Below are 13003 nucleotides of genomic sequence, written 5' to 3' on the forward strand. Positions count from 1 at the left end.
GGGGTATTCAACATTTATGAAGGATAGACAGAGAGGAAAAGGAGGTGGGGTGGCGTTGCTGGTTAAAGAGGAAATTAATGCAATAGTAAGGAGGGACATTAGCTAGGATGATGTGGAATCGGTATGGGTGGAGCTGCGGAATACCAAAGGGCAGAAAACGCTAGTGGGAGTTGTGTACAGACCACCAAACAGTAGTAGTGAGGTTGGGGACAGCATCAAACAAGAAATAAGGGATGTGTGCAATAAAGGTACAGCAGTTGTCATGGGTAATTTTAATCTACATATTGATTGGGCTAACCAAACTGGTAGCAATGCGGTGGAGGAGGATTTCCTGGAGTGTATTAGGGATGGTTTTCTCGACCAATATGTCGAGGAACCAACCAGAGAGCTGGCCATCCTAGACTGGGTGATGTGTAATGAGAAGGGACTAATTAGCAATCTTGTTGTGCGAGGCTCCTTGGGGAAGAGTGACCATAACATGGTAGAATTCTTTATTAAGATGGAGAGTGACAAAGTTATTTCGGAAACTAGGGTCCTGAACTTAGGAAAAGGTAACTTCGATGGTATGAAGCGTGAATTGGCTAGAATAGACTGGCAAAGGATACTTAAAGGGTTGATGGTGGATAGACAATGGCAAACATTTAAAGTTCACATGGATGAACTTCAGCAATTGTACATCTCTGTCTGGAGTAAAAATAAAACAGGGAAGGTGGCTCAACCGTGGCTAACAAGGGAATTTAAAGGATATTGTTAAAGCCAAGGAAGAGGCATATAAATCGGCTAAAAAAAGCAGCAAACCTGAGAACTGGGATAAATTTAGAATTCAACCGAGGAGGATTAAGGGTTTAATTAAGAGGGGGAAAATAGAGTACGAGAGGAAGCTTGCAGGGAACATAAAAACTGACTGCAAAATCTTCGATAAATATGTGAAGAGAAAAATGTTAGTGGAGACAAATGTAGGTCCCTTGCAGTCGGATTCAGGTGAATTTATAATGGGGAACAAAGAAATGGCAGACCAATTGAACAATACTTCGGTTCTGTCTTCATGAAGGAAGACACAAATAACCTTCCGAATGTACGAGGGGACAGTGGGTCTCGTGAGAAGGAGGAACTGAAGGGAATCCTTATTAGGCGGAAAATTGTGTTTAGGAACTTGATGGGATTGAACACCGATAAATCCCCAGGGCCTGATAGCTTGATAGTCCCAGAGTACTTAAGAAAGTGGCCCTAGAAATAATGGATGCATTGGTGATCATTTTCCAACAGTCTATCGACTCTGGATCAGTTCTTATGGACTGGAGGGTAGCTAATGTAACACCACTTTTTAAAAAAGGAGGGAGAGAGAAAACGGGTAATTATAGACCGGTTAGCCTGACATCAGTAGTGGGGAAAATGTTGGAATCAATTATTAAAGATGAAATAGCGCATTTGGAAAGCAGTGACAGGATCGGTCCAAGTCAGTATGGATTTATGAAAGGGAAATCATACTTGACGAATCTTCTGGAATTTTTTGAGGATGTAACTAGTAGCGTGGACAAGGGAGAACCAGTGGATGTGGTGTATTTGGATTTTCAAAAGGCTTATGACAAGGTCCCACACAAGAGATTAGTGTGCAAAATTAAAGCACATGGTATTGGGGGTAATGTACTGACGTGGATAGAGAACTGGTTGGCAGACAGGAAGCAGAGAGTCGGGATAAACAGGTCCTTTTCAGAATGGCAGGCTGTGACTAGTGGAGTGCCGCAGGGCTCAGTGCTGGGAACCCCAGCTCTTTACAATATACATCAATGATTTAGATGAAGGAATTGAGTGTAATATCTCCAAGTTTGGAGATGACACTAAACTGGGTGGCGTGGTGAGCTGTGAGGAGGACGCTAAGAGGCTGCAGGGTGACTTGGACAGGTTAGGTGAGTGGGCAAATGCATGGCAGATGCAGTATAATGTGGATAAATGTGAGGTTATCTACTTTGGGGACAAAAACACGAAGGCAGAATATTTTCTGAATGGCGGCAGATTAGGAAAAGGGGAGGTACAACGAGACCTGGGTGTCATGGTTCATCAGTCACTGAAAGTGGGCACGCAGGTACAGCAGGCGGTGAAGAAGGCAACTGGTATGTTGGCCTTCATAGCTAGGGGATTTGAATATAGGAGCAGGGAGGTGTTACTGCAGTTATACAGGGCCTTGGTGAGGCCTCACCTGGAATATTGTGTTCAGTTAAGGTCTCCTAATCTGAGGAAGGACGTTCTTGCTTTTGAGGGAGTGCAGCGAAGGTTCACCAGACTGATTCCCGAGATGGCTGGACTGTCATATGAGGAGAGACTGGATCGACTGGGCCTATATTCACTGGAGTTTAGAAGGATGAGAGGGGATCTCGTAGTAACGTATAAGATTCTGATGGGATTGGACAGGTTCGATGCGGGAAGAATGTTCCCGATGTTGGGGAAGTCCAGAACCAGGGGACATAACCTTAGGATAAGAGGTAGGCCATTTAGGACTGAGATGAGGAGAAACTTCTTCACTCAGAGAGTCGTTAACCTGTGGAATTCCCTGCTGCAGAGAGTTGTTGAGGCCAGTTCATTGGATATATTTAAGAGGGAGTTAGATATGGCCCTTACGGCTAAAGGGATCAAGGGGTATGGAGAGAAAACAGGAAAGGTGTACTGAAGGAAGGATCAGCCATGATCTTATTGATTGGCGGTGCAGGCTCGAAGGGCCAAATGGCCTACTCCTGCACCTATTTTCCCTGTTTCTATGTTTTTATGTTTCTAGAAAACTGTTACCCTCAAACAAATTGCTTGTGTTGTATGATCCATGTAAGCATTTGGTACTAGCATGTGATGCGTCGTCATACGGTGTCGGGTGTGTATTGCAATCTGGGAAATTGCAACCGGTTGCATATGCATCCAGGAGTCTGTCTAAGGCTGAGAGGGCCTACAGCATGATTGAAAAAGCAGCATTAGCGTGTGTCTATCGGGTAAAGAAAATGCACCAATATCTGTTCGGGCTCAAATTTGAATTGTAAACTGACCATAACCCACTTATATCTCTGTTTTCCGAGAGTAAGGGAATAAATACGAATGCATCGGCCCGCATCCAGAGATGGGCGTTCACGCTGTCCGCATACAATTACGCCATCCGCCACAGGCCAGGCACAGAAAACTGTGCCGATGCTCTCAGTGGGCTGCCATTGCCCACCACGGTGTTGGCACAGCCCGCAGATTTAGTTATGGTAATGGAAGCATTCGAGAGTTAGCAATCACCTGTTACTGCCCAACAGATTAGAACCTGGACAAGCCAGGACCCCTTTCTGTCCCTTGTAAAAAAAACTGTGTGCTCTGCGGGAGTTGGTCCAGTGTCCCATTCGAAATGCAGGAAGAAATAAAGCTGTACCAGATGAAATGTCGATACAGGCAGACTGCCTCCTATGGGGTAATCGGGTAGTGGTGCCCAAAAAAGGGCCGGGACACTTTCATTAGTGATCTCAACAGTACCCACCCAGGCATCGTAATGATGAAAGCGATAGCCAGATCCCACGTGTGGTGGCCCGGTATCGATGTGGTCTTCGAGTCCTGCGTTCACAAATGTAACACATGCTCGCAGTTAAGCAATGCACCCAGGGAGGTGCCACTAAGTTTATGGTCTTGACCCTCCAAACCATGGTCGAGGTTCTATGCCGACTATGCAGGCCCGTTCTTGGGAAAAATTTTCTTAGTGGTTGTAGATGCGTACTCCAAATTGATTGAATGTGAGATAATGTCGGCAAGCACGTCCGCTGCCACCACTGAAAGCCTGAGGGCCATGTTTGCCACACACGGACTGCCTGATGTCCTTGTGTCTGACAACGGGTTTCACCAGTGCCGAGTTCAAAGAATTCACGACCTGCAATGGGATCAAACATGTCACATCTGCCCTGTTCAAACCAGCATCCAATGGTTCGGCAGAGAGAGCAGTGCAAACAATCAAACAGGGCTTGAAGAGGGTAACTGAAGGCTTACTGCAGACTCGCCTATCCCGAGTCCTGCTTAGCTACTGCAGGAGACCCCACTCACTCACTGGGATCCCGCCTGCTGAACTGCTCATGGAAAGGGCACTGAAGACAAGGCTCTTGTTAGTCCACCCTGATCTACACGAACAGGTAGAGAGCAGGCGGCTTCAACAAAGCACATATCATGATAGCGCAAATGTGTCACGCGAAAATGAGATGAATGATCCTGTATTGGTGTTGAACTATGGACAAGGTCCAAAGTGGTTTCCCGGCACTGTCTTGGCCAAACTGGGGAGCAGGGTGTTTCGGGTCAAACTTTCAAATGGACTCATCTACCGAAAACACTTGGACCAAACCAAACTCAGATTCACGGACTATCCTGAGCAATCCACCTTGGACCCTACCTTTTTTGAGCCCCCAACACACACACCAGTGGCAACCGACACCGTGGTTGACCACGAAGCAGAACCCATCACCCGTAGCAGCCCAGCGAGGGCCCAACAAATGACTCACCAAAACCAGCATTTGCACCGAGACGATCAACCAGGGAAAGGAAGGCCCCAGATCGACTCACATTGTGAATAGTTACACTGTTGACTTTGGGGGGGGAATGTTGTTATATCTGTTAACCTGTAAATACCTTGTTTAACCACCAGAGGGCTCATCCCCTGGAGCCCCAGGGGATCCCACAATCCCTTGGGAGAGCTGTACTTAAAGAGGCCTCACAGGTTGGAGAGGCACTCTGGAGACCTGCAATAAAAGACTAAGGTTACACTTTACTTTGAGCTCACAGTATCTTTATTCATACACTTCAGTATAATGTCTTTCAAATCTCAGATTTCATGGCGGGATGATTTGTTTTAAATGTGTGCGTTAGGTCGCCTAGCAGACAACAGCCAGGTGTGTCTGTAACTGAAACACACAACTCACTGATACTGACAGCACAGAAAGACTCAGGAGAAATGTCGCTGGATTAACAATGGGGCAAGTCACAGATTTCATATTGCCTCACGAATGTTCCAAGTCATCACCATCAGAAAAACAGCTCTCCGGAACCACTGCCCGCTGGATTTCAAGGTAACTTTAATACAATTTGTTCCACCCTTTAGTTACTAAGAGTAATCTTACTGGAAAATCTATTTACTTACCAGGAGAGGGGACCAACAGACATAGGCAACGCACATGATGCCCATCAGCTGGATCAGTGTTTCCAGGGTGATCTTCTCCCATTGTTTGTTGGTGGACGATATCTTGTTCTTAGAGCAAACTAGCAGTCCTCGAATAGTTGCGACGTTGCAGCTCAATGTGATCAGCAAGGAGGCGATACCTAACACGGTGAAGATCGAAACATAAATAGTGTTGCCCAAGTTCTGGCTGCCAGTGTTGATGAAGCACCAAGTACCCGGCCATTGCAACGTATACCTCCCGAACCCAACAGTGGGCAGCAAGGCAAAGATTACCACCGAGACCCAGGTAGACACCACCACCACTTTGGTGAGCCTGATTGTTATATAGTTGGAGTAGCAGTGAGGGGCATGGATAGCCAATGTCCATTCAGCTGCCATGGCACTGGCTAAAAGCAAAGGGCACAACCCAAATATGGTCATGCAAATCCCAAAGAAGGCACACAGGGTGTTGGACGGGTCTACACTGCTCCACTGCCTGTTGGTCAGGTACAGTATAATAATGATGGGGCTGATGAGAAGCTGGCTAGTCAGATCTGTCACAGCCACCGCTCCAATAATCAGCAGAAAGCGCTTCTTCCTCATGTTCTTCATCTGATGGTACGACCGGTATGCGAGCATCAAGGCCAGCGTGCTGCCCACGGTGCCGATGATCATTATAATGACTGGGAAGAGAATGGACATGGACTTCCGCTCGGAAGGGCTGGTCGAGGACATGTTGCTGGACTGCTCAGAGCTGGACCTGTTGCTGTCCCACATGCTCTCCTACACTGACTGCTTCCACTGAGCGGACTGAGAGGCCTCACCAGGCAGTGGGGTTCAGTGTCGCAGATCTTTTTGCAAGCAGTTTTATCCTGCTCGGAGACCTGTTGGTATGGTGACTGGGACTTACACAGCCAATGACAATGGTCTTCACCTCAGAATGATAGCTTCGGGAAACGTGTTCTCCAACAGAGCCAACCTCGTCACTCTTGGATCGGTCAACTATAATTGACACAAATAAATTCAAATTACAACAGCGACTACACTTTAAAAGTACTTCATTGGCTGCAAAGTCCGTTGGGATGTCCTAAGGTTGTGAAAGGCCACAAAGTTCTTTCATTAAATGAACATACAACTAGATTAAGTTTTAGATGGCACTAATCGCAAACAATAACATGTCAATGAACAGCCGGCAGTACTCCTTAATGATGATGTCTGTATCCAACTTGCATTCTGGCAACCAATACTTTAACACCAGTACTTTCATCATCAGCTGCTTTGTGATGCAGTAATTTATTCGGTTGCACTGTTGTGTGGGACATATTTAATCGGCTGTGTTTCTGAACAACCATTCATGGGCAGATTGTTTGGGATCTGCTGTAGTGCTGCAATAAACATTACAATAAATGATTTAAGAACTAAAAAGATTTATCAAACAGGTCAATGTTGGTGCAGAACAAGTGTTACTGTATGGAGCTGAAACCTCAGACATTACTGCCAAGTAATATGTCAAGGTCTGTGCGACAAAGACCGTGGAACACAATTCGTTATTTGCTTGCTTAAGATAAAAACATTTGATAATTTACATTAAAAACTGCAGATATTGAAATAGATCTGTACAGCCGAATGTATTTCAACATCGGAGTGGCTTCAGGTTTCAGTGTATAAGTGCTCTTAAGTGCCTTTTAAACAACCCTGGTAATAAATTGTCACGGGTATAATATCATCATTGTGCAGTACTCCGGATGGTCGAGGAAAGAGTTGTGTGTGTCTATTTAGCTTGTGTCCATCACGTGCTCTTCACTTCCAACACCCACCGACTCGCCAAACATGCAGGATCCAATAACACGAGAGATTACAGCTTCTCATCAATGCTCAATTAAGAACATAAGGACATACGAAATAAAAGCAGGAGTCGGCCATTTAGCCCCTCGAGCCTGCTCTGTCATTCAATAATATCATGGCTGATCTGATCATGGACTCAACTCCATTTTCCTGCCTTTTCCCCGTTATTATGTATGCAGGCACCTTGTTAATGACTCCACGAGGCAGGGTATGATACTTACAGACTCTAGTCCTGTATTGCAGCTCCTCGGGTGAGGACACCAAGAGGTGAGCTCCCTTTTATACTGGGTTACCTGCCATGTGCAGATAACCCTTAGGTCTCCAGCAGCAGCACCCTCTGGTGTACAGGTAAGGTATATACAGGGTGAAGGTAGATCCAGGTCTCGTGTTACAATACATCATTGGCATGCATACATAACAACACTCCCTCCTAAGCCTTTCCCAAGGCCTTATTGCCATGACCCGGGGAGGTGATCAGTAGTGGGCAGTGGGAGGTTGTGGGAAGGGTTGTGTGGGTGCCAAGTGTGACCCCTGTACTTGAGGCTGGCCCTCATACATTCCCCCCCCCCCCACCCTCACACACAAACCATGTGTTACTGATGGAGGATTCCCCAGTGGTGGAGCCAGTGCAATGGGTAAGGTACTGTAGAGTGGCGAAGTGGTGGTGTTTGCTGGTGGGCAGGGCCACAGGGCTGTGTGGGCTCCTTGTCCTCCATTAGAGATGAGAGTCTGGTCATCCCAGGGTTCGCCAGGAAAGCTGGAGGGTATTGGCCCCTCGCTCCTGGTGCTGGCCCTGGTGACCAGGGGGGGTAGGCCCGGTCTGGGGCAGGTTGCCAGTGGTGGTGGGTGTGCTGCCCATTGACCACTGTCCCTGCAGTGGGTCTGCTCCCACTGGGTGTGTGTGAGCCCTTCCTGGGGCATCACATTTGTCCCAAAGGTCCAGGCTACATGGTCAGGGAGCCCGCTGGACCTGGGGGTCTCCCACGGGGGGATTCCTCGAGCATTTACATTGTCCCTGTAGAACCCGGTGTTCCTGTATACATGACACATTGGCTCCGATCACAAATAGTCGATTCTATACTGTTATCTGTCTTTTCATTGTCACATTTAGCACTTACAACACTTTCTTGTGTATCGGTGTCTCCATGCAGGGTTACATTTATCACCTTAGCATTTCTGGCATCATCATTTAATGGTGCAGACTTGTCGCGAACATCACTTACACAAACATTCATTACATTTTTTTCATCAGTTACTCCGGCATCACAATTTAACATTACATTATCATACCTGCATTCGCTTACTGCACTTTTAACTTTAAAGTCCTTGGCATCGCTGTGCCTAGAGTGAAACTGTCCCTTTAATTACTTCGGGTTACTGGTCTCCTTTAAGGGGGCCGTCCAATCCGGTTTGCCGCTCGGTGCCACGTGTCGCTCCTCCAACGCTGCCCCCTCGCGGTCTGGTCGCGGCCATTTTGATTTTAGGTTCTTCGCCTCGTGTTGCAGCCGCCATCTTCTGGCTCTCCTCCCGGTCGGTTGTGGTGATCTTTTCCTCCTCCGGTTCGGCCACAGACTTCGGGAATCCACCTTTTTCGCCGACCTTCTTCCCTCGGAGTCCTGCCATGGCCCGGAAAGTGAGGTCTGGACGTTCGGTTCCGGAGATCTCGCCACGGTGTTGTGGAGCCGTTGCCGTGCAGTCGATCCGGACGGTGGGATCTCTAGGTGCAGCGATGGATCCACGTTCAGGACTGTGTGGGATGTGGATCGCTGGAGCCCAGAGACCATCGTCACTTCGACCGACATGGACCTGCTTCCCAGCAGTGTTGGATCATCGCCGGCAACAATCCACAGGGGGAGCTTGTTCATCACACCGCCCTGGGAGACCTGGACATCCACACTGCCAACAACTGGGATTTTACCTTTGGTGCAGGTGAGCAGCTTCGCCTGCACAGGAGACCGTTTTGGTCGTTCGGTGGGATTGATCCAAAGTTTTTCAAAGGTCGTCTGGTTCATCAAAGACTGGCTCGTGTCGACCTCCATCGAAACTGGAACTCTGTCAATGTCTACTTCCATCTTCCACGGGGAACTCTCGGTGGAGCAGGTATAAATTCTGTACTCTTCTTCCAGGGGTTGAGCAGCTTCATCTTTATCAGTGTCGGAGCCCCGGTGATCAGCCAAGTCTTCAGAGACTCGGTGAGTAAAGCCTTTTCTGCACATTGTCTGAAGGTGACCTTTCGCATTGCAGCCTTTGCAGATATAGTCTTTGTAGCGGCACTGGTGGGCCCTGTGGTTTCCTCCATAGCGCCAGCACGGGGCCATCCGATTTGCCCCATGTGGCGGACTCAGGGTTGCGGGACTCGGGGCAGCATTTCTGCCTTTGAAAGTCATAATTCTGTTCACTGCACTCGTCGGTTTAGAGTCCTGGGTGTGGAGTCGCCGACCAAAATCATGTAGGCCTGGCACACTTTGATTGCCTTCTGCAGGGTGACCATAGTGTCCGCAGAGAGCAGTTTGTGGAGGAGGCCCTCGTGGCCCATTCCAATAAAGAAGATGTCGCTAAGTGCTTCGGTGGGTTGGTCACCAAAATCACACGGTGCAGCCAACCTTTTTAAATATGCAGCATACTGAGCAATTTCTTGGCCTTCGGGCCAACGGTGAGTGTAGAACCGGTGCCTGGCTGTGAGGATGCTCGCTTTGGGTTTCAGTTGCTCTTGTATTAGGGTTATGAGCTCCTCATAGCTCTTGGTTGTTGTCTCCGCTGGGGCTAGTAAGTACCTGACGAGGCCGTGGATAGTGGGCCCACAACTGCTGAGCAGGATGGCCCTGCATTGTTCGGTAGTGTGGCTGGTGAGTCCCCATCCAGGTCCTTTACATAAAGGCGTCCCAATCTTCCCCATCGGTAAATTGTTGGAAGTTGCTGAGGTTAGACATTTTATGCATGGGATTCGTAACCTCGTCGTCAGTTATTGTGCATGTAAGCATCTTAATGACTCCACAAGGCAGGGTATGGCACTTGAAATGTACAGACTGGAGTCCTTTATTGCAGCTCCTAAAGTGAGGACACCAAGAGGTGAGCTCCGTTTAAACTGGGTCACCTGCAGTGTGCAGGTGACCCTTAGGTCTCCAGCAGCAGCACCCTCTGGTGTACAGGTAAGGTATATACAGCGTGAAGCAACATTCAGGTCTCGTGTTACAGTACATCAGTACATCATTGGCATGCATACATAACACCCATAACCTTTGACTCACCTACAGTTCAAGATTCAGCCTTGAATATATTCAATGACCCAGCCTCCACAGCTCTCTGAGGTAGAGAATTCCAAAGATTCACAATCCTCTGAGAGAAGAAATTCCTCCTCAGCTCCATCTTAAATAGGTGACCCCATATTCTGAAACTATGCCCCCTAGTTCTAGATTCCCCCACGAGGGAAACATCCTCTCTGCATCTACCCTGTCAAGCCCCCTCAGAATCTTATACATTTCAATAAGATCATCTCTCATTCTTCGAAACTCCAATGAGTATAGGCCCAACCTACACAACCTTTCAGCACTAATCAACCCCTTTATCTCAGGAATCAACCGAGTGAACCTTCTCTGAACTGCCTCCAATGCAAGAAGAAAGAAATTGAAAGGTGCCCTCACAGCCAAGGGGGTAAGTGATTGGCTGGTGATTGGTAAGCAGTTTTTCGTTTTCTTTTCTTTATCAGCAGATAACTTTTAACATTGTTGTTGCCAATTTAAGTTAAGCTAAGGGTTAAGTCATGGCAGGAGAGCTCGGAGACATGTTATGCTCCTCCTGTACTATGTGGGAAGTCAGGGACGCTTCTGGTGTCCCTGACGACTACGTGTGCGGGAAGTGTATCCGCCTCCAGCTCCTGATGGACCGCATTGCGGAACTGGAGCTGAGGGTGGATTTACTCTGGAGCATGCATGATGCTGAGAATGACGTGAGTAGCACATTGAGTGAGTTGGTCTCACTGCATGTAAAGGGTCCAAAGCCAGATAGGGAATGGAAGACCAACAGGAAGAGCAGTGCAAGGAAGGTAGCACAGGGATCCCCTGCGGTCATCCCCCTGCAAAACAGATACACCGCTTTGGGTACTGTTGGGGGAGACGACTCATCAGGGGAGGGCAGCAGCAGCCAAGTTCATGGCACCGTGGGTGGCTCTGCTGCACAGGAGGGCAAGAAAAAGAGTGGGAGAGCGATAGTGATTGGGGATTCAATTGTAAGGGGAATAGATAGGCGTTTCTGCGGCCGCAACCAAGACTCCAGGATGGTATGTTGCCTCCCTGGTGCAAGGGTCAAGGATGTCTCGGAGCGGGTGCAGGACATTCTGAAAAGGGAAGGTGAACAGCCAGTTGTCGTGGTGCATATAGGTACCAACGATATAGGTAAATAACGCGATGAGGTCCTACGAGACAAATTTAGGGAGCTAGGAGCTAAATTAAAAAGTAGGACCTCAAAGGTAGTAATCTCAGGATTGCTACCAGTGCTACGTACTAGTCAGAGTAGGAATCGCAGGATAGCTCAGATGAATACGTGGCTTGAGCAGTGGTGCAGAAGGGAGGGATTCAAATTCCTGGGACATTGGAACCAGTTCTGGGGGAGGTGGGACCAGTACAAACCGGACGGTCTCCACCTGGGCAGGACCGGAACCAATGTCCAAGGGGGAGTGTTTGCTAGCGCTCTTGGAGAGGAGTTAAACTAACATGGCAGGGGAATGGGAACCAATGCAGGGAGATAGAGGGAAATAAAATGGAGGCAGAAGCAAAAGATAGAAAGGTGAATAGTAAAAGTGGAAGGCAGAGAAACCCAAAGCAAAAAACAAAAAGGGCCACATTACAGCAAAATTCTAAAGGGGCAATGTGTGTTAAAAAGACAAGCCTGAAGGTTCTGTGCCTCAATGCGAGGAGTATTCGGAATAAGGTGGACGAATTAACTGTGCAGACAGCAGTTAACGGATATGATGTAATTGGCATCATGGAGACATGGCTCCAGGGTGACCAAGGCTGGGAACTCAACATCCAGGGGTATTCAACGTTTAGGAAGCATAGACAGAAAGGAAAAGGAGGCGGAGTGGCGTTGCTGGTTAAAGAGGAAATTAATGCAATAGTAAGGAGGGACATTAGCCTGGATGATGTGGAATCTGTATGGGTGGAGCTGCGGAATACCAAAGGGCAAAAAACATTAGTGGGAGTTGTGTACAGACCACCAAACAGTAGTAGTGAGGTTGGGGATAGCATCAAAGAAGAAATAAGGGATGTGTGCAATAAAGGTACAGCAGTTATCATGGGCGACTTTAATCTACATATAGATTGGGCTAACCAAACTGGTAGCAATGCGGTGGAGGAGGATTTCCTGGAGTGTATTAGGGATGGTTTTCTAGACCAATATGTCGAGGAACCAACTAGAGGGCTGGCCATCCGAGACTGGGTGATGTGTAATGAGAAATGACTAATTAGCAATCTTGTTGTGCGAGGCCCCTTGGGGAAGAGTGACCATAATATGGTAGAATTCTTTATGAAGATGGAGAGTGACACAATTTATTCAGAAACTAGGGTCCTGAACTTAAGGAAAGGTAACTTCGACGGTATGAAGCGTAAATTGGCTAAAATAGACTGGCAAATGATACTTAAAGGGTTGACGGTGGATAGGCAATGGCAAACATTTAAAGATCTCATGGATGAACTTCAGCAATTGTACATCCCTGTCTGGAGTAAAAATAAAACGGGTAAGGTGGCTCAACCGTGGCTAACAAGGGAAATTAAGGATAGTGTTAAAGTCAAGGAAGAGGCATATAAATTGGCTAGAAAAAGCAACAAACCTGAGGACTGGGAGAAATTTAGAATTCAACAGAGGAGGACTGAGGGTTTAATTAAGAGGGGGAAAATAGAGTACGAGAGGAAGCTTGCAAGGAACATAAAAACGGACTGCAAAAACTTCGATAAATATGTGAAGAGAAAAAGGTTAGTGAAGACAAACGCAGGTCCCTTGCAGTCAGATTCA

At 47.6% G+C, this 13003-nt stretch overlaps 1 protein-coding gene across 1 annotated transcript in view; it reads right to left on the reverse strand.

Moving 5' to 3' along the window:
* The window catches only part of LOC139248758 (prostaglandin E2 receptor EP3 subtype-like), a 34409-nt gene extending 28480 nt beyond the window's left edge, over positions 1-5929 (reverse strand). Inside the window, exon 1 of the mRNA XM_070872180.1 lies at positions 5135-5929. Coding sequence (XP_070728281.1) covers positions 5135-5929 — 795 coding nt within the window. The remainder of the gene's footprint in view (positions 1-5134) is intronic.
* Positions 5930-13003: the final 7074 nt, after the last annotated feature.

This window comes from Pristiophorus japonicus, unplaced genomic scaffold (assembly GCF_044704955.1).
Source record: "Pristiophorus japonicus isolate sPriJap1 unplaced genomic scaffold, sPriJap1.hap1 HAP1_SCAFFOLD_292, whole genome shotgun sequence".
Classification (NCBI taxonomy): domain Eukaryota; kingdom Metazoa; phylum Chordata; class Chondrichthyes; family Pristiophoridae; genus Pristiophorus; species Pristiophorus japonicus.